Source organism: Hyperoodon ampullatus (genome assembly GCF_949752795.1).
Source record: "Hyperoodon ampullatus genome assembly, chromosome: 11".
NCBI lineage: Eukaryota > Metazoa > Chordata > Mammalia > Artiodactyla > Ziphiidae > Hyperoodon > Hyperoodon ampullatus.
The window spans coordinates 10998664-11014322 of record NC_136924.1 but is presented as its reverse complement, the minus strand read 5'-3'; the positions used below and the strand labels follow the sequence as shown (position 1 = coordinate 11014322).

Here is a 15659-nt window from a genome sequence, read left to right as displayed (position 1 = left end):
AGAAGGCTGATAAGGAAGAGAGAGAGATGGATGGGGTAGTCGAAAAGGAGGTAGCAACACATTTTCAATGGTAAAGATGCAGCTTATTCATATGTTGATTTTAAGAAATGGATATAATAGAGACAGAAATTTAAGAAATGAGATAGGAGCTAACTAAACATGAGAACATCACCAGATCAGGCAGAATAACATCCATAGCAAGGATGAAAAGTTTAGCCTTGGATTTAAAGAGAGAAAGTAAAATTTGGAATATTAATGGGAATAAAAATAATGATTGCTGCTACATGTTGAACATTGGGCTAAGCAATGGTTTGGCTACTCACAACTACTCTATGGGATAGTATTATTCTTATTATTCAATAGGTGAGAAGCAACTTAAATACATTCATACCTTGTGATTGCTATTTCTCTGCTTTTCCCCTTACATCTCCATGTCTACTGTGTTCACCCTGGTCCAAGCTACCATCTCTATGCTGGCCTACTGCAATGACCTTCTAACTGGTCCTATCATGTTCACTCTTGTTTCTTTTCTATCTTCTCTCCACATCACATGTTCCATAATCATTACACGAAGAACACATCTGACCATTTCATCTTTTGCTTACAAGGACTATTGTTCTTGGAATACAGAAAGCCAAATCCTCAATATGGACTAACATGGACAAACTAAAATTTCTCTGTTCCCTGCCAACTTCTCCAGCTTCACCTCATTCCTTGACCTCTGGCCAAACCAGCCTTCTTTCAGTTCCTTTAATGGCCCAGTCTACCCCTGTCTTCAAAGTCTTTCATTAGGCCCACACTTTGGCCTGGAACACTCTTTATCCACAACTTCTCCCTTTGTCTAGTTACTCCTACCCAATCTTCAAATTCATCCCAAGTGTCACTTCTTCCCTCATCCCTCTGGCTTAAATTCATAATAAGTTCCCCTTACTTTTCCTCAATAGAACTTTACTCATTTGTATCATTATGCACTTATATGAGTATTAATAAATGTCAGTCACCCTCTTCCCTGCTCCTGTCAGATAGTGAACCCCATTACTCATGGTCTGTGTTTATTTCATTCACCACTGAATCCTCATCTTCTTGTATAATGCCAAGCTCATGGTGGATATTCAATAAAGATGTGTCAATAGATTAAACAGGAAAGACAAGGAATTATGTCTGAATTTCCATGTTCTAAAGGCTAGCCCATTCTAGTATCTTCCAAACATTTTTATTTAATTTATCCAGTGATTTTATGTGGTATGTATTATTTGCTCCAATTAATTAATGAGAAAATTAAGTATAGAAAGGTTAAATAGCTTCACCAAAATTACATAGGTTTGGGCTGGGATCCAAACTCAGTCCTAATTCCAAGCTAGTTTTGTCTTTCTGCTGGGATGGAGATAGCAAAAATAGAAGGAACAGGGGAATGTAAGACTCAACAAAATAAAAAAAAATAAATTCCTAGGTAAGTGATTTGATGCACAGCTTAAAAAAAAAAAAGTATAAATGTCATTGATACCATGTCTATAAACATAATAAACTCACCAGAATTTAAAATCATTGTTAGATCTCCTGGACTAAGTCAATGTTTATTTAGATTTACCCACATACTCATCCTTCTTTGCTCTTCATTACTTTTTTTAAAATTTGTGAATTTATTATTAAATGCTTTTAGAAACATCTCTGATATCCCAATTTCCAAGATTTATTTCCCTATTATAGGTGGGACATTTTCAATTTTTAAAAAAGTTTTTAGTGGAATATAGTTGATTTACAATGTTGTATTAGTTTCAGGTGTACAGCAAAGTGAATCCATTATACATATACATATATCCACTCTTTTTTAGATTCTTTTCCCTTATAGGCCATTTCAGAGTATTGAATAGAGTTCCCTGTGTTATACAGCAGGTTCTTATTAGTTATCTATTTTATATATAGTAGTGTGTATATGTCAATCCTAAACTCCCAACATATCCTTCCCCCACCTTATCCCCTGGTAACCATAGCCGTTACTCTGTTTTGTAAATTAAACAGAGTTTAATTTACAAACTACTGCTGTTTTGTAAATTTTTAAAAAAGGGTAAAAATGATCTTCATTACTTTCTATGTCTCTAAGAGTTCATCTGAAATCCTTTTCCTTTTACCTGAGGAATAATACCCTTTAGTATTTATTTTAGACTTGGTCTATTGGTGAAAAATTCTGCTTTGCTTGTTTAAAAATGTCACTGTTTTACCTTAATATGTTTTCATTTATTAACTTTTATTAAAAAACAGGACCTTCAATGGGTGATTTCAAAAACACTTAATTTAGTCATTTTAAAAAATTAAATTTCATCAATGTTATATATGTACATGGCTTTAAAAATGGAAAATAATAATCCCCAGATCTACCCCTTTCCATTCTCAATTTATACTCTAAAGGCAACTACATTCAGCCATATTAGTCTTTTCTTCCACTGCTAGCCTGTGTATATCTTGATGTTTTCATTTTTGAAAATATTTTATATTACTTATTGACCTCACAAAATAAAAGATAAAGATTTAGCCCTTTTACAACACCTCTACCATAAACACATATACCTCATCTTCCCACTTCTTAGACAAATCATAATTTTTGGTTAGATCACCACTTAGTGTTTACCTATTTATGACAATGTAAATATCATTTATAGCTGAGCCACATAGGGTACTGTAAATACCCTATATGAGCCATAAGGGAAGGGTTATTAGCTTGTTCTATGGCTTTCCTCTAGTTGCAGGGAGGTGTGAGGATTTAATCCTCAGGTCAAGAAATTGTTAGAATTTAATCTCTACTGAATTCAAGATCAGTGAGAATTCAGCTGTACCAGATCAAGCCCTTTTACATCATTGTTGAGATTGTTTATTGAGCTACAAGTAACCAATATGGATAAAATGCAACTGAACCAGAGAATGGAAGCTAGTTATATATCCCCATGTGGACTCAGTTACTAGCTGGTCATATACCGGAGACAACTACATGACTAATTAATTATAAAAGCTGCTGGGATCACCACAGCTGATGGCTTCCTTTAACTGAGATTATCTACACACTCATAGCCTCGACTTGACTCTGATGCCCACACATTTCCTAAGTGCAGAATGACTAGGGCACCAGGTCCTATGCCTAGGTGTCACAATGTCCTCACTATACTAAGCATGCTTTGTAGCCTCCTCTCCTTTGTCTTTCCTTAAAGCTAAGTAAATTTAGTGTTGTGTGAAGCCTACCATGTTTCATGAATTTAAGTGTTGATTTGAATTCAAAACACACAGCTTCTAACAGAAAAAAAAAAGCAAAGCAGTTACAGATTACATTTCCTTTCTTGTATAACTTTTGTTCCTAACATTTAGTTATTTAATTTTTTACATTTAGCTTTCTATGTACTATCATTAGTGTCCAAATTCTTTGTTAGAAGGATATGTCTACTATATATTCATGAATTAGCCTTGTACACACATATCAATAGGTCACCCCAACACTCTCTTCCTGAGGAGTATATCTCCTATCAAATATGTTTGAGCACATCAGACAATAAAAACAATTTTTTTTTCCCTCAGAGAGATTGCTCATGATGTTTTCAGTCACCATGGAGTATTTATTCTCAAAACCTGTGTGAGCAGTCATCCTGGGATCTCTCTTCACCATCATTGTAAAGATTCCTTTGTCTGTTTCTTTTGCTAGATCTCATATATTCTTTTTCATGGTTTAACTCTTCATTTTTGTGGAGTGGTTCCTCCAGTAGCTTCCTGAGCAAGGTTGCAAGGGAGATAAATTAAGATGGTATGTTTTTATATTTTTAAATTTTATTAATAGTTTGCCTGTTTATAGAAGTCTAGGTTGAAAATAACATTTCCTAAGAATGTTGAATATACTCTTCCATCATCTTCTAGTTTCTAAGATTAATGTTAGGAAGTCCAGTGTCTTTTAGATAACTGATTCATTACATGTGATTTGTTTGTCTTTCTGGAGGACTTCTAACCTCTTTCTTTGTCCCTGGTTTTACGACATTTTCTAAGATGTGCTACAAAGGCTTTATATTCGTTCATTTTCCTAACATGGGCCCTTTTGATCTGGAAACTGGAAATTCCCTTAGTTTCGGGAATTTTTTGGAATGATTTCTCTGACAATTTCCTTCAATATATTTGTTGTTGTGTTCTCTCTTTCTGGAACTTCTATTAGTTATCAAGGTTGGACCTCCTGGACTGAGCCTCTTTTCTTTATGTTCTCTCTCATGTTTCTTATCACTTTGTATTTTGCTCCAGTTTCTGGGAAATTTCTTTAACACTATCTTCTAACTTTATCTTCTGCCAATTTTTCATTTCTGATATCATTTTTTTAATTTACAATGAGATATTTTTAGTTCTCTGAGCTCTTTCTTTCTTATTATAGCATCTTATTCTTATTTCATGGATGCAATTTTTTCTTATGTCTATGAAAATATTCATGGTATTTTTGAAGATTTTTTTCGCCTGAAGTTGACTATCTATGTTTGTTACTTTTTCTCTATGTTTCTTAAAAGTTTCTTTCAGATGTTTAAGAATCATCAGTTGTGTGCTTATATTTAGAGAGGGAGTCTATAAAATTGATAAGAAACTGTACAAGTGAGTGACGCCTATCATCTTAGGGTGACCTACCTGAGTCCTATATTGGAAACACTTGATGTCAATATTTAGATGTTTCCTCTTGGACTGTTAGGAATCTCCAGAAAGACTCCTATAATGTCTTTCCTTAAAGTCAAAGGCATGGTGCTATGGAGTAAATGTCTGTGTTTCCCTAAAATTCCCATATTGAAATCTTAACTCCCAATGTGATGGTGTTTGAAGAGGGGGTCTTTGGGAGGTAATCAGGGTTAATTAGGTCATGAGAGTGGGGACCTAATGATGGAATTAGTGGCTCTGTAAGATGAAGAAGAGAGATCTCTCTCTCTCTCCACATGTGCTAAGGAAAGGTCACACGTGTACATAACAAGAAATAAGCCAGAAAGAAAGCTCACCCCAGGAACTGAATCAGTTGACGTCTTGATCTTAAACTTCCCAGACTCCAGAACTGTAAGATATAAACTTCTGTTTTTTAAGCCACCCAGTCTATGGTATTTTGTTATGGTCACTCGAGCAGGCTAAAAAACGTGATTATCAGCCTTCTGGTAGCTAAGCAGGGGAAGGGCTTGTGGCCTTGGCAATTAACATGAATACCTACACTTACTCTTCTTAGTTTTAGGAAGGTGCCAAGGTTTTTCCTGAATCCAGAGACTCTGTTTTATCCTATATAAAGAATTAAGTTCAAGAATTTTTCAAGAGTATCCTAGACCTATTTATTTTATTACCCTTTTCACCTCACTTCCAGAAGCCGTAATATCATCAATTCCTGAAACTTTTGGTTTGAGATAGTTCTCATATTTCATTGCTAGTTTAAGCTTTTGTTTTCTATTTACTCATATATTTTCTAGTCTAAAAAATCTATAACTATAATGCCGTTGCCACTTCCTTATATTCTCATGTTTGTTAGTATGTGTCTTTAAAATATCTCCCCTGAAGTTTTAGTGAGGGTTTTCAGATCCATCATCTTTATCTGGAAGACCTTAGATTATCACTTAATTTTCAAAACATCACGAGAAGTAAAGATTTGTGTTCCCAATTACAGATGAGAAAAACAAACACAAGGAGCATACTGCTAATGAGTATTTATGCAAGATTCAAACTGAAGTCTTCTCAGTCCAAATCCATTGTTACTTCATTACCTCATGTAGCCTTCTTTAGATAGAAAACTAATGTCCTTGATGATGAACTTTCTAAGATATTGTAATAATTCTCCAACACCCTGATAGGATTATCAGCCATCCCAGAAATATAGGAAGTGTCCTAGGTAGCAAGTGAATAGGCAGCTGAAATGTGGACAGAAAGGTTATTTTCAGGGAGCAAGGGACAACACAGTTAAATAAAGGGTGCCATAGGCTTCTCCCAGAGCCAATCTCTTTCCCCATTTTCTCTGTGAAGCTTTGGCTCGGGAATCCAGATGTCATCCTCCTTCTTCCTTGTGGCTGTACAGAGAAGCAGCAGGTAGAGAGCTGGGTGGCATGAGTGTCTTCCTTTCATTTCTGAAGAGAAAGTTTTGTTGGGTATAGACTTCCATGGTGGAACTTATTTTCTTTTAGCACTTTGAAGATATCATTACATTGTGTAATAGTCAGCTTGAGCTGCCATAACAAGATACCAAGGACTGAGTGCTTAAACAACAGAAATATATTTTCTCACGGTTCTGGAGTTTGGAAGTCCGAGATGAAGGTGCTGGCAAGTTTAGTTTTTCAGAGGCCTCTCTCCTTGGCTTGCAGATGGCCACCTTCTTACTGTGTCCATACATGACCTTTCCTCTGTGAATATGTATGTGTCTTTTCCTCTTCTAATAAAAATATCAGTTCTACTGGATTAGGGCCCCACTAATCTGACCTCATTTAAACTTAATTAACTCCTTAAAAGTCCTATCTCCAAAAATAGTCATACTAAAGTTTAGGGCTTCAACCTATGACTTTGAGGAGCAGCATGATATATAACAATTGTCTTCTGACTTTCATAATTTCTATTAAGAAGCCAGCTTCATTATTATTGCTCCTTTGAAGATAATAAACTTTTTTCTCTGGCTCTTTGAAGAATTTTTCTCTTTGTCTTTGGTTTCTTAGTGCTTTTACTATGATGGGCTACAGTGTGGTTTTCCTTGTATATATTTCCTTTGTAGTTCATGGAATTTCTTGAATCCATAATTTGAGGTTTTACCTCACCTTAGTAAATTCTCAACTATTAACTCTGCAGACATTATTTCTACACCATTCTCTCTTACCTTTCCTTCTTGAACTGTAATTACACGTGTGTTAGACATCTCTTCTGTATCTCACGTCTTCTCTTTTCTGTATTTTTCATTCTCTTTCGTTTCATGCTTCAATTTGAATATTTCTTTCATAGCTATTGTCCTGTCCAGTAATTCTCTCTTCAGTTTTGATTAATCTGTGGTTAAACCCATACAGTGAGTTCTTTATTTCAGTTGTTGTGCTTTCAATTTATAGACTTTCCAGTCAGATATTTTTATAGGTTTAATATGTATACTGAAATTCTCAATCTCTTCTTCTATATCCCTAAAGTTATTATGTATGTTTAAAGTCTTTATTATCTGAAATCTTCTTGGCTCAATTTCTGTTGTCTATTGTTTCTCATGGTGTTCAGTGATGTCTCATCTCCTTCTATGCCTTTTTTTCTATTGTGTGTCAAAAATTATATAGGAAAAAATGTAGAGATAATTTGAAGCTTGAGACGATGTTATCTATTTTGGGACATAGTTTATGTTTGTTTCTGGCAAGAGGTTAGTAGAAAGTCTATTTCCAGTTCACGTAGACTGGTGACATTATCAAAAGCTTTGCTCAGCTTCTCAGCTCTTGGGATGTCCTTCTTGGCTTATAATTCTTTACTTACTTGTTAGTTCTCCAATGACGTCAATTAGCTTTTTTAAAACTACATTTTCCAGCTTTTAAAGTTGTTCTCGGAAAGAAAGTTGGTTTTAATTAAACAGTCCTCTATTTCCACAAGTGGAAACCCTCTTTTATTTTTAATGAAAAATAAACTAATAATACCTCACAGCCTACATATCATGGTTATTTCAAAGAACTCTAAAAGTTCTGAAATCCCTTTTCATTTTTGTCCATATACACATCATATATATATGAAACATATACAGTCTATATGTCAATTATATATATTATATATTTGTATATGATATATGTAAATAATATATACACAAGACATATATGTAAATACAAATATATACTTTGGAATAGAATATATACATATTATTATGACTGAATTTGGGTGGAAATTAGAAAATACAAACTATTTACTACTGATGTAGATAAGGAAGAGTTTAATCAGTTTCTCTCTGGCCCTGGATTGCCATTCCCCAAATCTCACTTATCCATAGACAAATACTTTTTTAAAAACTGCAGTTTGTTTTATGCTTCACTAGACTGAATTCCCTAATCAGATTTTTTTTGTTGTTTTTCTGTAGAAAGTTGAAATGATTCCAAACTTTTATACTACTAAATGGTATGATAGTGCCTAAAATGTATTTAGGGAGTTTTGATTATAAGCATGTCTCTTCTTAAAAGAATACCTTCAGGTAGTCTTTGGTTACCTGCATTAACCTGTGGCATTTATTTTACCAGCCCTTAATACCTAATTGTGTTGGCACTATTAGCAAGTACTCTATATAGCTATGGAAATACAAGACCTACTATAAAACCACATACAGAATGTGACTCTGTGCTCTAAGCTGACATTAAAAGAAAGTGTGAGAAGAACATGCTTGTAATCATACAGTAAAAATTACCACAAAAGAATATGGTTTGATTAGAAATGCTCTGAAGTAAAAATTATAGAAATTGAAGTCTTTTTTTTTTTTTTTTTTTTGCGGTACGCGGGCCTCTTAGTGTTGTGGCCTCTCCCGTTGTGGAGCACAGGCTCCGGACGCGCAGGCTCAACGGCCATGGCTCACAGCCCAGCCGCTCTGCGGCATGTGGGATCTTCCCAGACCGGGGCACGAACCCGTCTCCCATACGTTGGCAGGCAGACTCTCAACCACTGCGCCACCAGGGAAGCCAAGAAATTGAAGTCTTTTAATGACTTCAATACTCAAAAATTTAATACAAAAATATTTGAACATCTATGATATATAAAAACATGTGTTATGTGTGAATCTTCAGTTTTATAAGAAGAGAAATAGAAGCATGTTAGTGATGACAGCACCAAACTGGGAATTATGAAAATCTGACTTTAAAGTGAAGTAAAATTGTCCCAGGGATTAGAGGAGCTAAGACAGAACCTACCTCTCTGTGAGGGTTGATGGGCCAGATCCAATTATTTTCTTGGCTTGTCTAGCTTCCTTCCTTGGCCAAAACCAGAAGTCCAAATTTGGCATTGGGCTTTAGTAGTAGGAAATTTAAGTTTCAGCAGATTAGGGCAGGGAAGTTATTTAATTTATGTATAAATAAAAAGAGGAATAAATAAAACAAAAATATAGTGTTTACTTTTGGGCTGGGTGGAGAGGTTCTCATCTATCTGAAAATTAAAATAGTTGATTGAAAATATGATAACTCCTAGAGTTTAAAAGATTTGGTACTTGGGCTTCCCTGGTGGCGCAGTGGTTGAGAGTCCGCCTGCCGATGCAGGGGAAACGGGTTCGTGCCCCGGTCTGGGAAGATCCCACATGCCGCGGAGCGGCTGGGCCCGTGAGCCATGGCCGCTGGGCCTGTGCGTCCGGAGCCTGTGCTCCGCAACGGGAGAGGCCACAACAGTGAGAGGCCCACATACCACAAAAAAGAAAAAAAAAAAAAAAAAAGATTTGGTACTTAATAATGTTAGGTGATCATAATAAAATTAGAATAGATAGCATCTAAATATAGGTCACAAAACAGATATTTATCACCATGTTGGCACTAAACTGTTTCTTAATTTATATTAATGCAAGCTATAAGAAAGGAATAAAAAACAAAAATATTAGTTTCCCAGAGGTTTGCCTAATATAATAGTCTTTTTATTTTTTCTTAATTTTTTTTTTTTTTTTTTTGCGGTACGCGGGCCTCTCACTGTTGTGGCCTCTCCTGTTGCAGAGCACAGGCTCCGGACACACAAGCTCAGTGGCTATGGCTCACGGGCCCAGCTGCTCCGCGGCATGTGGGATCTTCCCGGACCGGGGCACGAACCCGTGTCCCCTGCATCGGCAGGTAGACTCTCAACCACTGCGCCACCAGGGAAGCCCTTCTTAAATATTTTGATTATAAGTTTGTATACATTTCAGGGTTACCCAAGAACCTTTGCTCTTCAATGCCTATATTTTGTTATATTTTTGTTAGCTTTTTTTTGATAAAGAAATTATCCCCATTTCCCTTCAGCCACTTACTCTCTGTATGACCTTGGGCAAGTCACGTATCAAACTCTCAAAACCAGTTTTCTCTGTAAAATATTGACAGTTATAATACATTCTTAAGAGTTTCTGAGAAGACTGAAGCAGAAAATTTAAATAAAACTCTTAGCACAGTACCTAGCAAGAAATACAATAAATACTACCAATTGCAAACAAGACAAACAACAACAACAAAACACCACACCTATACTTTAAAAATGACTGTTGCCAAAGATTACAACTTTTGAGCACTTACTATGTATTTATACTGTGTGCTTCAAGCATTTCACAAGTAGGATCTCATGTAATCCCCAACAAGTAGGTACTATTAATATCCAATTGTACAGGTGAAAAAATAATGCTGAACAGGGAAGTTAAACAACGTCCCCAAGGTCACAGAGCCAATGAAAGGTAGAATCAAGATTCAAACTGTGTTTGACTAACTCTAGAATCTACACTTAACATCCATTAAGCTATGCTTCTTCTTATATCAGTGATAGCCATAGAAGAGTGACGTAAGGGCTCCAAATTGAACATTTGAAACAAAAAAAGGAGACTTGGTGGAAAATATTTAAGGTAATAATTTAAAAATGTTTTACATTCTAAGGCAAGATCAGATATTGAAACTTAAGTAGAAATCATTGGTGATACAGATTAAACCAAGACACGTACTGAACATTAAATAAATATAAATAAATAAGCAAATAAATCAAGTAAACCAGTGTTGAATCTGTAAAGTGCTCAGACTCTTAAATTGCATATCATAGGAAAAACTAACTGATATCTGACACATGGCACATGTATGGGGTTACCCTGAGAACAGGTGTGGTCGAAGATTCTTCAGCCTTAGGTCTGAGTTAAGGGTCTAATGGGTCTTAAGGGTTAAGGGCAGCTAGACAAAAATTGCCAGCAAGTCATGAATATAGCAAAATATAAAGATATTTTGTAAAACATGGTCTGTTAAAAGGATATAATTTACCTTATGTCATTTAATATAATTTGACATTTCATATTAAATATTCCCCATATGTAAGCATATTTTGAAATTTCATATTAAATATTCCCCATATTTAAGCATATTTTAAATCCCAGACCAATAGAGTATATCTACCATCCTCTCTGTCCTGCTAGTGATATCCAGATAAAGATTAAAAAAAAAAAAAAAGAATTTTAGTACAATTTATAAGAGGAATTATGAAAATCCCGCATAGGCAACATTGCAATGTGAAGTATTTTTAAATTTAGTTTTTTTAATCAAAGTTATTATAAAATATATGTGCAGTATAGAAAAAATATTCAAATAATACTATCATCTAATTCCAACAAAACCAAGAAAATTATTACAAAGACGGCATACAAATATGTTGAGATACTGTTCCACATAGAGTCATTCAATCTAAACCTACAGTAAAATTTAATTCTGATCTCCTTCACTTTTGGGGGTAAGATACCCAATTATTAATTTTATTTGAATTTTTTAAGGGAAAGCAAAGTTTTTCCAATGTTTTAAAATTAGATTGTGGTGATTTTAATTAGATTAAAATTATATTAGATTTAGATTGTATAACTGTAAATATATTAAAATTTATCAGATCATACTCAGAACAGGTGCATTTTATACTATATAAATTGTATCTCAAAACACCTGGTTTAAAAATGCGCCCTCCACTGGGAAGCTGTGGTTAGTCAGGTTGCTAACTTGGAAGCTGCCTGTCCTTTGTGGCCAGTCAGAAAATAAAGAGTATGAGTCTAGGAGGTGGATGAGGCCAGAGCAGCAGTTAAATATAACATGGGGTTCAACGTGGCCAGCAATAATCAAATAATCTTTGACTTACTCTTTTCCCCTTAAAAAAGGGGACAGAAATAAACATATTAGGGAAAATAATGTTATTCTACAAACAATCATTTTTGCCAAGCCCATTCCTTCAAAAAAAAAAAAGCCTTAAAATAACTATTAGTCACTAGAATATATGGTACATACATAAAGACCATTCAGTGAAATTAATGACATGCCAAATGTACTTGAGGTTTAAAAATAAAAAGTAAACTAAACACATTTCATATGGAGGAAAGAAAACAAAAATGCACATTGTATCATAAACTGTATACAGAAATGTTTCACTTTATTTCTATCACTATTTGAACTTCTGGCATATTTTATTTTAGTATACAAATCAATAGATATACTGTATACATATATACTATTCTTGATGGTAACATATCTTTACCTTTCATCGGATAAGAGAAAATGTAACAGAACAGGTTGGGATAGATTTCTTCTACCTGATTCTAAAGTACATGCTAATTTAAAGGGCAAAAATGCCCCAATTATCTTTCTTCCTAGGCATATCCCTCCTAAAATAACAGTGCTATACTACTTAAGAGGTAATATCTGTGGAGTTGTTATTGATTTTAGCAGAATTTCTACTCTTACTTTCAAAAACAGTGAAATGGTGAAGTTAAGACTGTTACAAAGAAATGAGCCCTGATTAAAACTGAAGCCTTATTTTACACTGAAAATATTTTTTAATTATATTAAAATACTAATCCATAAACATTTTTTGCATTAATTTTGATTTTTTACACCTTCACTGGTCATCACATTTTTAATGTTTTAATATGGAGAATTTTAAATATTAAAAAAAAATTGAATGGTAAAACAAACCTCCTTATACCATCATCTACTGATCTAACAATTTCAATAATTTGCCAGACTTGCTTTACTTATCTTTCTATGCATATTTTTATTACTATATACTTAAAGAAAATTCTAGACCCAATGTCTTCCACCCCTACATACTTAGTAGGTATCTCTGAATCAATATAAAATTAGTAGCTATCAAATTTTTCTTTAATTGAGACCTTACTGAATAGAAATTTAAATTAAAACGTATCGATTTCAGTCATGCTATAATGATGCATAACTTTTAAGATTTATTTAAAATGTACAGAAGACAAAGTATTAAAATTTCTGAATAGTTCACTTCCATTCAAAATATTTGACTCTATTTTTTCCTATTAGAAATTACAATCCAAAACTATAGGCAAAATTATGACCATTTTAATATTAAAGATAAAGCAATAGCAAACTTGTTTTAAGTCATATTTGCTGCTCTATTACATTTAAATATTCCTGATTACTAATATAAGTCCATAATTGTTCTGAATACTGAAATAAGGAATACAATCTGCCACTTAGATATGCAGATCCTTTACCCAAGAAGTGAGTTGGACAAGCTTCAAATATAGTAAAATATTTAAAATTCCAGAGTTTAATTCATAATGTTTAATGCAATTTGTATATATTGGCAGTAAATATATTAGAATGTCATTTCAACATGTACTCACTTCCATTGATATAGGGTGACATTATCTGTCAGTGTAAAATTTAAATATAATTAGCAACACTGATGATACAGCATTATAAGACTTTTCACATAAAAATACAAAGAATTTAAATTTATATAAGCATTTATAGAAATACTAAACTACTATGCTAATGAATCAAGGCACCAAATTAGTATTTTAGCTCCAAGAGCCATATTTTGACTTTTACTTAATTATATTTTATACATAATTTTTAATATATGTACTTTAGGGCTAATGAGGAATTTTAAAATTTGCTTTAAATACAATTTTCCATCTTTTTTACTTTTCTATATATCTGTGATTAAATCATACCTTCAAAGTAGCCATCTCTTTGTGGCTGTGCTTTCTTTGGTGGTTTTGCATCAGATACTTTATTTTCATTGTTTTTGAATAATGCTAGGCGCACAGTGGGATCTAGACAAAATAAAAATAAGACAAAAGCTCAGCTCTGGTTTCTTCCTTCTCTGAAATCGTTATACATTTTTTATAATAATATTAAAAATAATAGCCATTCTATAAAACTCTGTGAAATTGATTATGATGTTATCTTAAAAAGCTTTATAATATGAAAAAGTAACCAACAGTTATATATTCTTGGTTATCTGATTAAGCATATAACCAATAGCTTATATACAGGGCAGAAATACTAATAATTAGAAAAAATTTATATTTAAATTTTCCAGTTATGGCATCATCTTTTTACTTACAGAGTTGTTTTACTCTTTATTATTTTAGCTCCTTTGTTAAATTCCTGACATTTCTGCTGGAATAAGGTAAATTTTCATAAATACATGTAGATAAAGTCCATTGTTACAGGAAAAACCATATACCCTACTTTTTTAATTCTCTAAACTCTAAGGAGCTAAGGTATAGGAGATGGAAGACAAGTAATGAGATAAGAAACAGATAAAATATAATTTTCAATAGTTTTATAGATAAATGAATGATTTTTTGTTTGCCTTGATGTATGATATTTTACATAATGAAGATGTATAAATTCTAAGTATTTTTTATAGCCAAGAGAATTCTGAATTTATTAATTTTACAAAATAAATAGAATAATTGTAAACATAGGGGCCTATAATTAGTTTTTGATAATAAATGGTTCTATGGAATATGAAATTAGGGAGTTAGTGTGGTTGAATTAAGACAAAAGCTTTTTGCTTGTTGAAGAACTGTAAGAAAAGAAAATAGTGAAATAAGTAACAGGGAGTAGAATAAGGAGTGGGAAGTTCTGCATTTAAAGTAGGTAATATATCTACTGACATTGTACGACATTGTATGTCAATGATACCTCAATAAAAAAATAAATGAAGTAGGTTAACATAAAACCACAATTCAGGGCAGCATATATTTTATTAATATCTTACATCATTTTGCAAAAAGAGACTTTAAGAATCTTCGATTACTATCTAGTGCAATAGAAGTGAATATGCTAAATGAAAAAATAAGATTTAAAATATCATAAAACCCAAATTACATATTTTAATTAAAGGCTAAAGTAGCACGTTTTTTAGAACGTGAATTGCAGAAGAGTATCTGCAGAGTTATTTCTCAAGCATGAGCATACTGAAGATTTCCATTAGTCTTCCAGTAATAATTTACCCTTGCTAAGCATGATTTACGTGTTTCAGAGAGATTATATATTTCAGATTAGGAAAGATATTGGTCAATATTTGGATACATCTCATAATTATAAGTGACCTAAGGTATTATAAGAGTTGGGTGCTTCTATATGAATTCAATATGAATTATCAATAAGAATAATAAAAAAACTCTGTCTATATATTTAATTGAATAAGTATTATATATCACTTAAGTCATTTACAAAAAAAAATAAACATGTTAAAAAGAACATTAGTCAGTCAGGGAAGGCAGATTATCATGGGTTTACATACTCTATGATACCTTATTATAACCTGCTGATCTTTCTACACATTCTCCTGACTTTCTTGCCTTTTTATTTGAGCTATGTATTTCCTGAGCAAAAATATTACAATTCGACAGACCTGGGTTAGATCCAAACTCCAACTTTTACTAGTTGTATGATTCTGGACAAATTGGTCTCACCCTCTGCCTCTGTTTTTGTCCAATAATGCTGACTTTGAAATATTACTGTGAGAATTAATGAGATAATGTGTGTAAAGCAGCAAGACATAAGTGTAGGTGCTCAATAAAGGGCAGCTAGTAAGCATATAATTAAAACATAAACAACAATAATATTTCCAACTTAGTATATTCTTGGAAAATATCTTAAATCATTGCTATTTGAATAAGGTGGGACATATAGGAAATAGATAGATGGATCCATAACTGACTTCATTTTATTCAGTATAGCACATGAAAT

The 15659-nt window shown here is 33.1% G+C and overlaps 1 protein-coding gene across 1 annotated transcript in view; it reads right to left on the bottom strand.

Moving 5' to 3' along the window:
• Positions 1–15659, bottom strand: part of LRRIQ1 (leucine rich repeats and IQ motif containing 1) — a gene marked incomplete at its 3' end in the record, with an annotated part of 287926 nt that overhangs the window by 45423 nt on the left and 226844 nt on the right. The window contains exon 27 of the mRNA XM_079714084.1: positions 13625–13726. Coding sequence (XP_079570210.1) covers positions 13625–13726 — 102 coding nt within the window. The remainder of the gene's footprint in view (positions 1–13624; positions 13727–15659) is intronic.